General features: G+C 41.2%; 1 protein-coding gene and 1 pseudogene across 1 annotated transcript; one reads left to right on the top strand and one right to left on the bottom strand.

The window, feature by feature from the left end:
• Positions 1 to 918: 918 nt before the first annotated feature.
• LOC120727767 lies at positions 919 to 5,772 on the bottom strand (annotated as a pseudogene).
• Positions 5,773 to 6,045: 273 nt separating this feature from the next.
• ripk2 (receptor-interacting serine-threonine kinase 2) lies at positions 6,046 to 17,651 on the top strand. The gene is made up of 11 exons (XM_040022232.1): positions 6,046 to 6,571; positions 7,471 to 7,624; positions 8,179 to 8,334; positions 9,117 to 9,268; positions 9,818 to 9,867; positions 9,963 to 10,124; positions 10,230 to 10,315; positions 12,732 to 12,827; positions 13,106 to 13,202; positions 13,366 to 13,569; positions 14,922 to 17,651. The coding sequence occupies exons 1-11, from the start codon at positions 6,378 to 6,380 to the stop codon at positions 15,299 to 15,301; spliced, it is 1,731 nt and encodes a 576-aa protein (XP_039878166.1). The 5' UTR covers positions 6,046 to 6,377; the 3' UTR covers positions 15,302 to 17,651.
• The last annotated feature ends 10 nt before the right edge of the window (positions 17,652 to 17,661 follow it).

The raw sequence follows: 17,661 nt of genomic DNA on the forward strand, positions 1-17,661 counted from the left end.
TGTTAACCACTGCAATGTTAAGTATATAACACTTAACCTGCTGATGGTGGCGAAGGAAAAAGACGGTCCTGGATACGAATCCACCAGCCGGCTGGGATCTTCCTGTGCAGTTTGAATGTTCTCCTTCTGAATGTGAGCGGGAATAATTGTCTGTGTCTCTGAGTTAGCCTCGTGACAGACGGGTGACCTATCCAGGCATCTCGCCCCATGACAGCTGGGATAGGTTCCAGCTCCCCTCCAGCCTTCAATTGGACAAGTGGTTAAGAAATTTATTGACTGATGGATGGATGGTTGGAAATTTTATAGTAATCCATCCCACAGGGACAACGTTCGTAAAATTTCAAACTTAGTGTCAGTGCCAGAGAAAGTCTTGGGAGGCCACAAATGCCTGTACTAAACAGTGACAATTTAACCGCCTCCCTCCCACGGCCCTGATAACCTTAAGCAAATAGACCGATAATAAACAATCAGAGAAATGATAAAAACTATAAATTAAATCATTAAATCTTTGTTTTTTGCCACCTGATTTGTCCTTCATAATTAAACAAACCACTGTGCCGCCTGCATCTCTTCATGCAGTAACACTGTGAAATACATAATTCTTTCTGCCCACCTCAAAAGAATATTTCACAGCTGCTGGGTAAGCTGTGGTCAGACTCACTGGATCCCTGTAAAGAGTATGAACGTTTTTCTGCAGCCAAGCAAGCTGTAAGTGTGTTTATATATCTGACTATGGACAACCTGTTTTTCACAGTGAATGTTTTATTATTATTATTATTATTATTATTAATTTGCTCCCCGATTGTTTTTTTATACAACCCACTCACATCCAGTCGAATGTTTTCATTGTACAAATCTAATAATTAAGCACCAACCTGCTCACAGCGGCAGCATAAAAGTAGCCTTCGTGACCTCGGATAAGCCACACATATCTGGTTTATTCAGCGACTCAAACAGAATGAGTGAAAGGAAACAACATGGCCATTCAGTGTGATAACGGGGGCGCATGATTGAGGCTTTACTTGGATGGATGTGGAGCTCTCTCTCTCACACACACACATTCACACAGGCTTCTTTCATTGATTGCGAGCTGTTATTCACTACTCAAGAGGAAAACATCTCTCCCCTGCTTTTGTGCTTCTCTGCACTTAAATCTTACAGAGATGTCCCTGTGCGAGATAAGAACAGAACATCAAGTTCCCAATGTCCCTCTCACTCAGATCTTTGCTGTCTCAAACTGTTATTGTGTTACAGTGCCCCCTTGTGGTCGTTTTGTTTTTTCATATTTCCTATGCTTCAAAAAGAGCTTGTGTTCACTAAAATTCAAGATCAATGAAACATTGTCATCGATATGAATTGAATACATTACTTGGAAATAAAAAATAAATAGGGATTTTTTTCCCTCATTAGGCAGCATAATATGCTGTAAATACACATTATGGGACTTCTATGTGCTTGGTATTTTGAGGTAGTACTCTTAGTGACACCCTGAAAAGAATCAAATAAACATATGCATGGCAGGGGTTAGATTAAACTGCATCTGATGATTGTTTCGGCACTGCGGTGGTCACATCATAGACTTTCTTGTGCATCTGGGTTTAAGAGGAACCAGCAGGATGTCTGACAACCACTTGCACATGTTACTGTCACCTAGAGAAGAAAATACAGAAAACATTATTGATCATTAACACTGACATTTAAAAAAACAGTGTTAGGTGACTGAGATTAGATTTGTTGGTTCGATATGTTATTTACAGTTTGTTTCTTTGTCCATGTCAGTCACTGCATGTCCTCTGTGTCACTGTCTGTGGGGGTGGTGATTGTTGAAGCTTCAGAGCTCTCAGCAGAAAGTGACGGGGATCTGTGTGAGACGGGGGAAATGAACAGTTTCAGCACAGCATGCAGCTCCTGCTTTACTGTGTTTCCAGCTGTGCAACAGAAACATAATTACTTGGCTTCTTTTAGCAGCAGGTTGAGACGGTTCTCTCTCTCCTCCAAAGTCTTCTTCAGCCTGTCGGCTTCTCTCTGCTTGTCCGCGAGTTCGCTCTGAAGACGAAGGTGAGTTTCCTCGAGACTCTCACAAAAGGCCAGAGGGTGTTTGAGATACACAACTTTCCTTACATTCAGCCCCTGAGACAATATCTTTGAGAGCAACGTGTCCTCACCCTGCTTTCCTCCAGGCTGTCAAACGGACTCGGTGCTTCAACCAAACACAGAAAGCGTCTTGCAGCTTCACTGGGGAACCAAAGGGTTTTATGTACAGGTCAAAATTAAACACAATTCAGGTCACCCACTAGAGTAGTACTGAAAAAAAGTCACAACACATGCACACACACACACCTTCTGAGGACTTCTTTGTGTAACACTAGGTTCTCCAAAAAGGTCTGCAGTCCAGCTTTCCTCCCTTCTAGAAACTCCTCGTCATAGCTGTTTTTGAGTCAGCGCTTAGGAGGCAGGGCTGGATGAAAGCTGGGGAAAAGCTCTTGAAGCTGCGTCAAGGCGACGAGCAAAAAGGGCAAAAACGGGAAACCAGAATCACTATGGCAACAATATTACATCAATGAGAGCCGAAAGCGTCGCTGAATCACGGTGCTGCAAATGAAAGAACAGTTGCAGCAAGGTCTGCATGTGTATCTGACAAATGCATGAGGTAAAATGTCATTTTATAGGTTTTTCATTAGTCTGACTAATTTACTTTATGTGGGTGAGTGGTTGATAGCTTCACAGTATCACTCCACCTACAGCATACACCTGTAGGGGGAGTGCTGGTTCTATCCCTGTCATTAAATAGACTGGCTGTGAGCTGAACAGTCGCTGTGTTGTCCTTAATTCAAGTTATATTCTCCCCGATTCAAGGGTGCAACATGTGTGCCCAGCAAAGAGAGCATACTGAACAAATCAGGCAGCAGATTGTTGCAGCCCTCAAACCAATCCACATGCACATCCACATGCAGCTAAACCATCCTTTTACTGCATGTGGAAAAAGTGTTGTTGGTTAAGACTGGCCGAGCAAAGTAATAGTCACTGATACTCAAGTGCTGGAGCATTTGCCATATATAATCTACCCCCTCCAGCTTCTCCGGGCTCCTCACAGCACGCCATTTCACCACCATGAATGTATAGGCTGCTTTACTAATATGTAGCTGCTGAGGTGCACGATATCTTCTCACCTTGTCACTGAGCCTGCAGAAGTCCGTGTATCTTCTGAAGATCACCCAGCTGTCTCCCTGACTCCCCGCCACCAGGATTTTATAAACCTACAGAACACAGATGACTATATGACAAATAACAGACACACATATTGGTTTGCACTGAGTGCCTTAGCAAGTTGACACTGTACGCGTGTATTTCAGGTGCACATAAGAGCAAGAGCAGCAGGATAGTACAACATGTATAAGGAACATTGTAAATGCATCCTTTAAAAACAGCTGTAATGTCAATAAGATGATCTGTAATAAAGCGTTTATAACACATTAAGAAAGTCTGGGTGGCGTATTTCACCCGTCTTCTCACAACAAACTGTAAACTGCAATATTATTCCTGTCACCGTTGTTCAGGTTTTCTCAGAGTGAGTGGATTCGTCTTGCTGTCTGGGTGTACGTCAGCATAGAACTGAATGAGATGTCATTACAAGCAATGCTGCTCAGGCAGCCGCATGCATATTATAAAATTAAACCTGAATCATTGATGACAAGTTCTTTATTTAGAAAGCCAACAGCTGCTCTCTCTTACTAGTTGTTTTATTTCTTCAGTCCCTGATGACGACTTTCATCCGTGGTGCTAAGACAAAACCACGTCAGTCCAGCGTGGAATTCCCAAAGGTAGAGCGCCAACACAAAACTCCGGTAGCTGACAAATCTCGAATGAACCAATTTATTTGGCCGTTCTAACAGACATGCTGAAACAATCAGAGGATTGTTTTATTGTTTTATTTCCTGTTCCAGCCATTTCTTTCTCTTTTGCTAGACAAATTTTAAAATGATACGAGTTCCTCTGGTTCCACAGTGTAACGGTTTGCACATCTGCCTAATCTGACTGATCCTGAAAGGAGATGCAAATCCCAAATCCGATAAAAAGAAAATGTTCCAAACATGTGGCGTGGCCTGCTTTGGTGTTCCTTTGTGAAGGCAGCGTGTTCAACTCACACCCTCAGCATCTTTTTAAGTTTTGTAATTCTTTTGTAATTCACTCATTTTTTGCCCACACAGCTAAATCCTTTCCAAAAAAACAAATATTGTTTGAAATTTAGCCAACAGTGATGTTATTTATAAAAGTAAAAATCCAACAAGCTTTTATTGCAGGCTTTTAACGTCCTGCCCTTGTTAATGCAGTTTGTTCTTGGCTCTCTTGACTTGAATATGCGACTTTTACTTGTTTTATTATGCAGCTAACACACACACACATATAATATATATATATATGTGTAAGAATGTGCTTACTTAAAAATACATGATTGCACAATTTTGGAAACCCCTAAATCTGAGATCCTTTTTTTTCTTTGGTTTTTCTTTTGTTTGTTTGTTTTTTTTTACATCAGGATAAAGTTTGGCCTGTTGTCTGCAGGAAAAGAAGAGCCCTCCCTTTAAATTCCTACCGTGAACTTTGTCCTCTCCTCCAAGATCTCATGGCCGAGCAGTGTCGAAGAAATGGGTCTCTCCATCCAGCTCTGCCCATAGCTTATTTCACCTCTGTGCTGTCTGGATGGCCCATCTGTCAGGCCTCCTCTTGGTCTCCCACAAGTCTCATCTACAGTAGGATCTACAGTGGGACCATCTCCTCTGCTTTTAGGAGGTGAGTGCTCACAGTTTGCAGATGAAGAGTCGATATGTATGGGAGAAGCTCTTTTGCAACAAGGCCTGCTCACGCTGACCCAGTCCACTGGAAAAGGTACTGGAGTAAATGGAATAGCTATCCGTGGTGGTCTTAGTGACGTACTGTGAACAAGGACACATGGTGAATTAGAATAAACACAGGGGGAACCACATGTACATGCACAGAGAGCATGGTAGTGTACTTACAGCGGATCAGTGCAAACACTTCCAGTGAGTCAGAGCGGGTGAAGGAACTACAGCACAGGGTTTTATAGAATCAAGCTTTGTTTCCCACCTGATCTGTGCAGGGATTGTCTCACTCCATACTCTTGCTGGCTCATCAAAAACACAAGGCAGTTTGTGTGACATTCACGTAAGCAGTATCATAGTACCTGATTTGTTGAAAGTCTGTTCTCGGTTTCAGATTACAGAGGGACACAGAGTCATGTGCTTTATGGTGTGTCTCATCCAACAGCACAAAAATGGTGCATCCTGTTTCAGTAAATCCCAACAACGCACTTGTAAAAGGTCAAATTTAATACAAAAAATACCTATAATTTCAATAAATTAACACTAACTGTGACTTACCAAAAGGCCCAATTATCACGTAAACTCAAATTTGGAGCGATCAAATTATAAACACCTAAAAAAAATCAATAATAATAATAAAGTTTAACGAGACATCATGCATTTAACTGTCTTATTTGAACAGTTTGTATAAGATCCTCTAAAAATCTGCTATCAGGATGTCTAAACTAAACTAGGATGTCTAAACCGAAGTTCTCTAAACTAAAATTAAAACCTATACTGCTACTGAAAAGAGAAAGTGCTACTTGTGATCACATGAGACGAACATCGTATTTTGACATGTCTTTAGCGTCGACACATCTGTAGGAAAGCCCCTGTTTTTTGGTGGGGGGATTCCCGCTGCTAAAAATCCCAATATTACCAATTGGGTTCATGCCGCAGGAGGAGGATCTTTGTATCAGCGAAACTGAAACTAAAGTTGAGGTAAAGGCTCATTTATGATTTATGGTATTTTAACAGCGTGCCTCCTCAGTGTTTTTCCTAGACTTACCTCGCTGTTATCCATATTTGTACTGGGATTCTGAATGCGCTCAGAGAGCTGCTTGGAAAACGGGGTCAACTGTCTGAAGTTCTCCAAACCTACCCTCGTGAACGCATCTCGTAAAAGCCGGAAGCGTGTCGTCATTAGCAACAACAAACGCACCTGCTTAAATGAGCGCGGAGCTCAGCTGCGCTCTTCTTGTTGTTGTTTCGCTTTGGGTCCTGCGCACATTTAACTGTAGTCGCTGGGTGAAGGACAGCTGTCGCCGGTCAGCGGGTTCGCTGTTTATCGGCTGCTCTGTTTTTACTGCTCGCCTCCTCCTCTGCAACATTAATGGTAGCTTAGCATGCTAGCAGCCGGCTACGTTGTGGAATGCATGTGAATGGGAGCGCAGTTCCTCTTTGCGTTTATACCAAAAGAGGTAGTTCTGCCTTTATTGGCCAACCCCGTGAGAGATAAATCCTGAGAGACTTCGCGTAAGGGATTCAGAAACTGATATGGAGCCAACTGCGGGCTGTTTGGATATCGGCAGCCTGACCAGCACCTTGCCGGTGATCCCCCAGAATAAACTGACGGACCTGTACTACCTGAGCGGAGGGGGCTTCGGCACCGTGTTCAAGGGGAAGCACTCCGACTGGAGGACCACTGTGGCCGTCAAGTGCCTGAAGCTCGACTCTCCAGTTATAGAAAGGTACTCAACACCGATCAGGCAACTTCGCGTAACAAGGTCTAGGTCACGGAGACACATTTCAGCCATTTATCGATGAATTGCACTACTACAGAAAAACTTTGTGCTGTTTCAGGATGATGCAGTAAAGTCTGCCTGTACTTACTCCACAGTAACAGCTGCAGCACTTGACCTAATTTGAGTCAAATGTGAGGCCTTCTTGTACATTTCAATGAAATGTGTTCAGAGTGCTCGAGCAGGGTTTTCATTCCTCTGGCAGGAAAAAGGCTAAAGAGTCTCTGTGGCTTAGGTGTCCAGTGACTTCCAGCTGGAGGGCTAGTTTGCTCAGACTGACACAAATCTGAACTGCACTATATATATATATATATATATATATATATATATATATATATATATATATATATATATATATATATATATATATATATATATATATATATATATATATAATTTTTTTTTTTTTTTTTTTTAAATCCTACACTCATTCTTTATTTCTGGAGGCATGCAAATATACCACTCTGTTATAAAATTAAGTCCACCTTTTAATGTGAAATTCTTAAGCTTGTTTCACAAAACTGTTTCCCAACAACAGTGAACCAGGCCAACTGGATTTCAGTCAAATGTCCAGACATCATGACTCAGTTTGGTATTTATTGGTCACCTAGTAATGGGTCGTTCTAAACATCTCTGCACAAATTCACAAGTGAGGAAATCTCAGATTTCTGCGTGTAACATTTTTACTCCTCTGTGTAATCAAGAGTTTCAGCAAGATTGTATACGGCATTTTTGGTCTGTGTTTCTAGAAGGATTTTATCTTAAATATTCATTTACCTCACTATCACAAAAGTGCTGTCAGTGCTGTTTTGTTTTTGTTATTTATTCTGTGTCTGGCTGTGTTTCAGAGAGAGGAACTGCCTGCTGAAGGAGGCTGAGGTACTCCACAAAGCCAGGTTCAACTACATCATCCAGATCTTTGGTGTCTGCAATGAGCCTCGTATCTTCTGCATAGTCACGGAGTTCATGAGCAATGGATCTCTGGACCGGTTACTCCATGAGGTAGCTCATCAAGTTCACTTCCTATCACTAGGAACTCTTCTAGTCTGAGCAATGCACCCTTAAATAAACCATTTAGATTGCCACTGAGTGGCACCAGTTTTCTCTGGTTTAAATAGTTAGCTGTGAGAGTTGCCCAGACTACACACTGGAAAAAATGAAGGTTTTATAGTTGTTGCATTTGGATTTTTGTTGCCAAAAGAGGTCAGCTGATGGAGTTGCATTGGTCTGTTGTTTTTCTCTCCTGTGCATCACTCATCATGTGAGTGTATGACTCTTTTTCCTTTCAGTGGGACTATAAACAAAAGCGAAAGCTCGAAGTAATTCGTATCTGATGAAACATAAAAGAAAGTAGGGAAAGAGAAGCCGAGCACTGAGGGAAGCAGACAGCTATGCATAAGGGAAATTCCCACTGGGCTGAGTGTAGTAATTTTTTCAGTCTTTATTTCAAGCTCTTGCATTGTTTTGTACTTTCACTGTAGTAAAACCCACATTTCCCTCTTTTATTTATACATTTATGATATCTTTAGCCCATCTTTGTAATCTCTGCCTTACAGAAGGACGTGTACCCTGTTCTTGCCTGGCCTTTGCGTTTGAGGATTCTGTATGAGATCGCCCTTGGGGTTAACTTCCTTCACAACATGAACCCACCCCTCGTACATCACGACCTAAAGACGCAAAACATTCTGCTGGATGGTGAATTTCATGTTAAGGTATGCGATAAGTATGAGGTGCGTGCAGAACAGGAAAATCTATGACATCACCTTCAACCGTGTCAGTGTGTTTGTTGGAGCTGTAACAAAAGGTTACAGCTGCTTAGGTGGTTACAGTTATAGTCACATGTATTGTGTACGTTACCAGACTAACTTAGACATAGTGGATAAGCAGCACATACCCTATGTACTGCTTATCTGCTACTCTTTATGAAACGTACCATTTTTATTAGCATAAAAAGTATATATAAACTGTATTTTTCAGGTTGTTCAGACTGATTTCTTTTTCTTTCATGGCCTAATTAAAGTGAATATATTATACTCATATCAACTCCATAGTTAAGTTTTTGGACTGTAAAACAAACTCCTCTCCTTTAAACTTTCTTCCGATTGGCTGCCCCTCACAAACAGAAGGTTCAAACAGCAGGTGGGTGGTGCTAGTCTGCTGACACTCAGCGCTGTGTGCCTAAGATGAGCACATAAAGATAATACAGTATCAGTAAGAGGGGATAGAGATAACAGTAGAAGGGGAAAAAAACCTCCCTGAAACTGACTATTTGGGGCAGTTTGAGTATCCACCATTGTAACAGGAAATAAGAAAGGCATAATAACTTCCCCTTAAAGATCTGATATTATAGAATAGGCTGTCCTCCCGCTGCAGTTATCAACCTTATTTGACTTTTTGTCACGAATTAATTTAAGACTCATAAAATGTAAAACTGGCTTTGTATAACTTTGTCTGTCTGCGGTTCACGTCTTGCTAACTTTCTGCTTCTCTCCAGATTGCAGACTTTGGCCTATCGAAGTGGCGACAGCTGTCAGTGAGTAGAGGCTCGGGGTCCAAGCCAGCTGAGGGTACAGTGATCTACATGCCCCCTGAGGAGTACGAACCATCCAAGAGCCGCCGGGCCGACGTGAAGCACGATATGTACAGGTAAGACACCAGAACCCAGTAACTATTATGTAGAAGTCAGTCTCAAAATGTACATCCTTCCCTGAAGATTTAGCAGAAAAAGTCTCTATGACTTATCTGTGTTACTATAAACTCTGATAACTTCCGTGTTTGTTGAGCACAATAAGCAGTTAAGGGAAAATGAGGCTTTCCTTCCTGTAAAGATGAAACGGAGTTCCTGCCTCAGCTTGCATTGCTTGCATACCACTGCAGGGCCCAGTGTCAAAGGCTAAATCAGTCGTGCCAGACAAAAAATCAGACCTAACTGTTGAGATCCACGAGTCTGTCAGAGAAGGAATTCAGATTATTTTTCTGCTTTGATAAGAGAGCTCTACTTTCCGCTGATGCAGTCTTTGTAAATTTTGCGCAAGAGGTTACGCTCGCTGCAACGGGTTAATCAGTCATGGCTTTGAGAGTCATCCCTGAAGCTGGCTTGTGGTAGAGTCCCTCAGCTATAAGGGGAAATGCCAATATCTGGCAACTTAGTAACTCTTCCCTTAACTGTTTTCCTCTTTGATAATTGGATTCTAGCTATGCCATCATCATGTGGGAGGTGCTGTCCAGGCAGATCCCGTTTAAAGGTAACTGCTCGTTTTGGGGTTTGTTTTTTTTCACATCATACTTTGCTCCTACTTTACCCTTTTTGAGTCACTAATATGTGTGTGTTTATGTTCAGAGGTGACCAATGGCATTCAGATCATGTTCAGCGTGCTGCGTGGTCTGCGTCCTGACACCAGCCTGGAGAGCCTGTCCGCAGACATCCCCAGCAGAGAAACGCTCATCAATCTTATGACAGCCGGCTGGAACGCTAATCCAGATGAACGGCCTTCCTTCCAAAGTATGCTCATACAAATGACTAAAGTGCGCACTGCTAATGGGACGGTAGTTCTGTGTTACATCTTTGGCAGGATTTAGCAGTGTGATGCGTTTCCTACCATTTCAGATTGTTTGATAGAGCTGGAGCCTATGGTGAGGGTGTTTGACGAAATAGAGTTCCTGGAAGCTGTGCTGCAGATCAAAAAGAAAAAGGTCAGTTTTTATATTTCTTCTTTATGTACCTGTAGGGAAATCTGTGTAGCACTTTTTTTTTTTCTTTTGAAAACTACTTTTGATTTATTTCAAAATTAAATTTGCATTTCTTCTGATCCACAAAGAGTGTATTGTGGGATGGTATCGTGTGTCTGTCTGTCTGTCAGCATGCGCTCAGGTGTGTCAGCTTACAGTAAGAGAAATCTGGTGAAACTAGTTTGAGACAGACTGTGGCTCAGAGTATGACTTTAGGTGTGTGTGTGTGTGTGTGTGTGTGTGTGTGTGTGTGTGTGTGTGTGATTTTTACAGCTAGTGCATCACCTAAAGTGTCATAAAATCTTTCCTTTCCTTGGTAATTGCACAGGGGTTCCCTGAATTGGCAGTTTATCACAGGTCTACTGGATCAGCTTATCACCTTTTCAAATTGATTAGAAGGAAAATGATAAAGGAAAAAAAGATAAATGTGATCTAGAGAAAGAAAAAACAGGAAACCAATAAACAGCGGTGAAATGCAGCAGGGGCCTCTGACAGACTCAGTCTGGGGACATTGTGGCTCATAGTTGGGGAATTACTCATTTAATTAGTTCATTATTTTATTTTGTTTACTATGAAAACGGCAAAACAGGGAGATGTGTTGATAAATTGAAAGCTGCCACTAATTTGTGCACATCAAGCTATGATCCAGTATCTTCGACGAGGTACTGAACCACTTGCATATAACACCCCCATACCAGCATAGTTTTTTGCTGATGTTAATGGTAAGGTGGGTTTGGAGCTCTGCAGTTACTGAGCAGAGCATTGGCAACTTTTCCACACTCTGCAGCTCACTCTGTAGTTTTGTAGTTCACTTCAGTTCTGAGTTCCTAAATACGTCCACCTTACAGTAATACCACGTATAGCAGTTGATATCAGTTGTGGAATAGATGGGAAAGGGGAAAGAACTATCAAACTGACTTGTTACAATGGTGGCATCCTATTACAGCAGCATGCTCAAATTCAGTGAGCTCTTTAAAATTACCCATTCTTTCGCAAATGTTTGTAAAGGCAGAACACATGGCTTGGTGCTTGATTTCATACACCTGGGGTAATGGGACAGAAAACATCCGAATTGAAGGATTAAGAGGTATGGCCTCAAGCTGGCTGTAAGTTAGCTAACAACTGGACACCTGTGCCCCCGATTTATAGTTTTGTCCAAAGTAGTTAAGTGTTCAAAAACCCAAAATGGTAAAGGCAGAAAAAGGCCAGTCTAGCTGAAATGTCAGACTAAAGGATTCAAAGTAAAAACCAATTGGTGATGCCATCTTTTATATACAGTTTTTGTTTGGTGATCATTAAAAGAACTCATCTTCAAAAGACTGTCACAGGTTAGTGTTTTTGCTTAGCAGATATAGATGGTTAATTAATAACATTAGATACATTTTTTATTTATAGTTGGCTGTGTATGGACACACACATTTACGCAAGTATAAATGTTGAATGTGCAATTTGGGGCAGTTTAAATTGCACTGTGACTCAGTGAGAGAGATTAAAAACTGACATCATAATTTCCCTTCAGCATATCCTTCCTCTTTATATTTTCAGTGTATATGTGACTTTGCAGTCACATGTCTGTTTCTAATCCGTACTTTCAACAAGCACAAAATTGAACTACATGCAGTTAAAGGCAGCAGGGAACTAACTGTGGTAAAGAACAATCTATAGTGTTATTATTGTCTGTTAGCTGCAGAGTACTGAAGAAAAAAGTTAACAGTGTGTATTTTTAGTACTCCTTTTTTTCCCTCCTCTAAATATCCTCACTTGCATAAGTCACAGAAGTTATGAAAACATCAGTGACCTTTAGTTTTGTTCAGTGTATTGTTATATATGTTAAACACGTTGGTTATACATTATCTTAGCTGGTAATGTACAAACTTGATTCCAACAAAGTTGTCACTCTTGTAAATAAAAAGTAGAATAAAGTCATTTCCAAAACTCCTTTTATTTAAAGAAAATTTGTCATTTTAATAGTTAGATGACAGAAACTCGTCTCTAAAAGTTAGGACATGGTCATGTTTACTACTGTGTAGCATCACATCAGCTACGTTAGCAAAGAGCATCACTAGAATGAATGGGTGGATCAGCAGGTTGATGTATACTGTATATTTGTTTTTTTTAGCAACACCAGAACCTGCTGCTTCGTTGGGAAAGTCAATATTTGACTGTGTGGTCAGATACTTCAACATTCTCCTTACACTGTCCGATATAGTTTTATGGGATTTTTTTTGTAAATGTAATCCTCTCTTTCAGTGTTAGTGGAATTTTTTTTGTCTCTGTACTTTTTTTTTTTTTTTTTTTAGCAATGGATTGACAGTTAAAGTATGTTGAAGTTGACCTTTTTGTTGGTGGTTGTGCCGTATCTCTTTTGCTCCTCACACAGCTGAGGTCACAGTGTTGTTCAGCCCCAGCAGCCTGTCAGAAGGGGAGTGAGGAGGAAACTCCAAGTATGCCAAAGGACAGGCCCAGCCAGTGGACGGTCAGTATCTACTCGTCACCTACACTGAGAATAAAGATGATGTGTGTGTGGAGCGTGGTTTTTGTTTTTTGTTTTTTTTGTTGTTGTTGTTTTTTTGTTTTTTTTGGGGGGGGGGGTTTAAATTTATTTATGCATGTTGTCAGCCGGTAACTGAACCTGAATAATTTACTTGGCTTATAATGAAAACGGTGATATGGAGGGATGCAGTTCAACATAAAGGTGTGTCGTTGTGGTCATGTATGAACATAAATGAAACCTCACTGTTTCCTCTGTCGCAGGAGGGCACTACATCAGGCTCGGGGTCTTGTTCCTCTCAGGACACGGACATATCTCTACCGGGCGCCCTCTCCAGCAGCAATGCTGCATCCGCTAAACGTAATGACACCAACACCTTTACCAAGTATCACCACTGATAATCTTTAAAGGAAGTGGTGTGACTTGATGTCATAGAGAGTTCAAAAATAATACTTTAGTCTCTGTTACAGTGTATGCTCTGTTTGGCTGCTGGGCACATCACCTTTCTTGTTCTGTTTTTCAGCTGTAGATTGCCTTCCATCGTCATTCATGCCTCACAGTCTGGAGTCTCCACAGTCATTGAAGGATGTCTATGATAAACCAGGATGTGGGGATAAACTGAACGGCTGGACGAATGATTTAAACATACTCAGCAAGCCTGAACCAATCGCCGAATGTGAGACAAAGCTGGTTAATGTCTCCCTCAAAGCACAGCCTCAGCCTCAAGGTACAAGAAGCTCCATCGTGCATCTGTTGGTGTGTGAATGCGTGGACCTGTGTCCCATTTTTAAGTCTTTATGATAGACGAGTGCATGTGAAAAACAGAGTGCAGCTCATGATTCAGTAGGCTGTAAAACCACGTTTGGCAGCAGTAATGATTCTCTGTACCACTTTATCAGTCTCTCACACGCTCTTCTTTACAGCATTACTTCAGTTCACTGAAGTTTGTGGGCTTTCATTTGTGGACAGCTCTTTGACTGGACCATTTTAACACTTTGATTTTTTTTTTTCTCAGCTGTTCTGTGTTTGGGATCATTGTCCTGTTACATGACTCAGTTTCGGCCACACTTTAGCTGTCAGACAAAGGAGTTCATGTTTGATTCAATGACTGCAACCTGCCTGGGTCATGTGGCTGCAAAACAAGCCTAAATTATCGCCCTTCCGCCAGTGTGCTTAACATTTGGTATGAGGTGATTGTGCTGATATGCTGTGTTTGGTTTGCACCACACGTGGTGTTGTACGTTATGGCCAAACATCTCCGCTTTGGTCTCATCTGTCCAGAGGACATTATTCCTGAGATTTGATCAGATGCAACTTTGCAAACTTAAACAATACATGTTTTTAGAGACTTTCTCCTGATAACATCTTCAAACAAGAACTTGTTCAATGTTTTTCTGAGTGTTTGTCATGAACTTTAGCATATAGGCCTGTAGAGTCTGAGATGTAGCTTTTGGGTTTTTCCCAGTATTGCTCATTCTGTCCATCAAGTACATTTGCTGGGATGTCCAGTCCTGGGAAGATTGTGGCATTGTGTTAGCACAGCTGAATGCTCCAGACGAGAAAATTGTCAAAACTTCTGCTTTTTTTTTTTTTGAGGTGCTCACACTTGCTGATGATCAGTTAACCAAGTGAATTAAGTTAGTAACACCCAGCTGCCGCTTAGCTTCTTAATTCCTATGGGAGCAGTAGAGATGCACTTTGTTTTTCACAGGACCTGCCTGTTCTAGTTGCACTTTTCTTTTTGTTTTCCTGGACACATGGTACCGATAGGCTATCAACCTCATAATTCATGTTTCTGTGTTTTGCTGGCTCTGTCTAGTACAGGGCATTCAAGCGCACTTCGATCATTTTAGTGTAACTTTTATTTCTTCCTTAAGAAGATACAAATTAGAATCATAGTGATGCTGTTATCGTTCCTTTGTTCTTGACTAGTAGGCCCTGATAGCAAGTTACACTCCTATTCAGCTGATTGGCGTAACATAACATTGGTTTGTAACACCTTACACTTTTGGTATAAAGAGTATATTTCACCCTTGCAGCAATGTTCAGCAAATAAGGCATAACTTTTTCTTGTTGCAGGTTACTCTCCTCCACTGCGGCACTCTCCTCCTCTGCAAGGTCCCATCTCCCAGTGGATTGCAATCCGGCGTGAGGAAATTGTCTCCCAGATGACGGAGGCTTGTCTGAACCAGAGCTTGGACGCCCTGCTGTCCCACTCCATGCTGATGAAAGAGGATTACGAACTGGTGATCAACCAGCCCACACGCACCGCTAAGGTCCGCCGACTTCTGGACACCTGCGACAAACACAACGAAGACTTCTCCCGCATCGTCGTCCGCAAGCTGCACGACAACAAGCAGATGAGCCTGCAGCCGTACCCGCCTGAAATCAGCTCGCCTATGGTGGCACCCAGCGCACCGTCACTGTCAATGTCCTACAATATCCCCAGGAAGATGTAGCAGCACTCACAGCCAAGACTTCCACATAAAGACTGTGCCAACTTGACACTACAACTAACTCTTTCTGGTTCCGTGTCATCCAGACACTCGCCACGGTTTAGACGGAAGAACAGCTGGTTGAGCAACTAAAGTTACAGGTACAAAAACGTCATGTGTTACTATGGACACATCAACTCAAGATTTAAGGTTTTATTCTGTATGTTTAGAATCAAAAAGACTTTAACTGAAGCAGTGATTATTTTTTTAATGTTACGGATTTGATGTGAATATTTATTTGTAGTCCCTAAGTGGCTATATTGAGTGGTTTTCACTCTTTTTGGTATCTAATGCTTTTTGTCTGAAGACTATTAGATTAATGTTGGCCTGTTTGTGCGATCGTGTATCAGTATTTGCAGAATGCAAACGTCCTCATTTATTTGATGCAACTAAAGACAGGAGGACTGTTAACTGGAAAACCTGCTGTAAAAATAAGGTTTAACTCTTCTAGCAATCTTTATTCAAGTATCATGTATTTATGGGTTCTGGTCATGTTTACGGCCTGAGTGAGCGAGTGTATTGTTGTTCTATTTAAGCACAAGGTCTACAGAAAGTTTGAATAAGTGTTACTTTAAATAAGCGTTCCTGAACTTTAGCAGCTTTGCCAAACTAAGAGGAAAAGTTGGACTGAGTTGTGACCCAGTGGCAGACTGCATGGAAAGTTTTTACTCTTCCTCTATTTATTGCCAAGCTAAAGAGAGTCACAGGGTCACAAACTAAAGAGGAAGCTGAGAGGGTAATACAACACCCAGAAAGAGGGATGTGGGTGTGTGTGTGTGTCTGCATATAGTGGGTCATTAAAATTGGACCAAGTATGTGCTCTCATTTCTTTCGGTCGGTTCAGTAGCGACCTCACCTCAGAGACTTCAGGCTTATCTGGATCTTTCCAGACTTGACCTATCTTCCACAGACTCTGAGCTGAGATTACAAATAAATGTATTCCAACTGAGCTTCTCTGCAGTAGCATAAGAAAAAAAATCGAATACATGAAAATCCAGCTTTGCTTGTAGCAGATCTTTAGTTTACCTACGGGCTGCCTGTTCAGCGTATTTTTCTTGAACGTTGCAACTTTTTTTGCTGTTGCTACGCAGTCTGCTCAAAACAGCAGCAACATGTTTATTAAATCTGTCAGTCACTGACCTGCAAGGCAGAAAACTGTTGCATAAGTATACAATAAGCAAGTACTGGTTTATCTGTTAAACTATACCTTTGTCTGCCACAGGGCTCTTTGTTAGCTCCTTAACATAATAAGCATATATTGTACGTTCTTTCTGCCAGAATATGCTGTAGTTACACAACAGATATTTTCTGTTTTATTAGCGTGTGTGCTCCTGCAGTTAACATATATATTCAGTCAATTAGCCAACAAACGGCCTATTTCATTCCCCATTTGGCATCTTTTAATGTGCCAAACATATTATTTTGTTGTTGTTGTTGTTTAACCCTTCAGTGTCTCAAATAATCAAACATGCAAACCTATTCACAAACTGTCCTACACTAATTCTTAATAACTCCATTGCTTTTGCCTGTCAACACTTTCATCAGTAAGTAATTGTTTTGGTGGGTAGGTTGTGTGTATGCATGTGAGCTTTTTCTTTTTTCTTTTTTTTTTTGTAATACACACGGGCCTTGCCGCCCTCAACACTGCCTTCACTTCCTCAAATGGGTGCTTGCAATGACAATATTAAGCCGTGGCTCTGGATTTCAGTACCACCTACAACACATTCATCACAGGACAGTCAGTGTGATTAATTAATGTTTGTTTTCATGCACATGTTCTGCATCATTCAGTCCAAAGTGACCACAGTTCAATGAAGACCTGAATCACACAGTGGGGAATGAGTCACAGCACACCAGACTTTGTAAAACACTGTTAGAGCAAATTATGCTCGAATGACAAAATGTCATTTAGATTACAAAGGCCGAGCAGGGTCGATCTTCCGTATGTTGGACTGGTATTGTTTTTGAAATCTGTGCCTCATATTCTGCTTCTGGTCCCACCTCGAGTTACAGGCAAACGCCTTCTACGTGCATATCAAGCAAAGCTGAGTGAAAATGCTATAGATTTGATAGTGGTGTGTATATGTTGTAACATATTTTTTTTACTGTTTTTCTGTGATGTGTTTATTTGATACTCGTAGAAATACCAACTGAAAAATACGGAGCTAATTTAGAGCCCTTGTATTCAGTAGTGTCAGCCGATTGAGCAGTTCTGTCAGAGGTTTAACATGATGTGTAGCTGTGGTTTCAACTAGGATTTTCTTTTTTTTATATTGTGTCAAACTCTTCATTAAAATGGCTACTCTGTTTTTAATTTAATTTGG

The sequence above is a fragment of the Simochromis diagramma genome, unplaced genomic scaffold, assembly GCF_900408965.1.
Source record: "Simochromis diagramma unplaced genomic scaffold, fSimDia1.1 OVJJ01000205.1, whole genome shotgun sequence".
In the NCBI taxonomy this organism is placed as follows: domain Eukaryota; kingdom Metazoa; phylum Chordata; class Actinopteri; order Cichliformes; family Cichlidae; genus Simochromis; species Simochromis diagramma.

Bases quoted from the DNA above. Each gene is read 5' to 3' on its own strand.
- ripk2 (XM_040022232.1), top strand. From the start codon at position 6,378: ATGGAGCCAACTGCGGGCTGTTTGGATATCGGCAGCCTGACCAGCACC. The intron at 9,269-9,817 runs GTAAGACACCAG...ATTGGATTCTAG, and splicing joins GTGAAGCACGATATGTACAG to CTATGCCATCATCATGTGGG. The intron at 12,828-13,105 runs GTCAGTATCTAC...CCTCTGTCGCAG, and splicing joins ACAGGCCCAGCCAGTGGACG to GAGGGCACTACATCAGGCTC.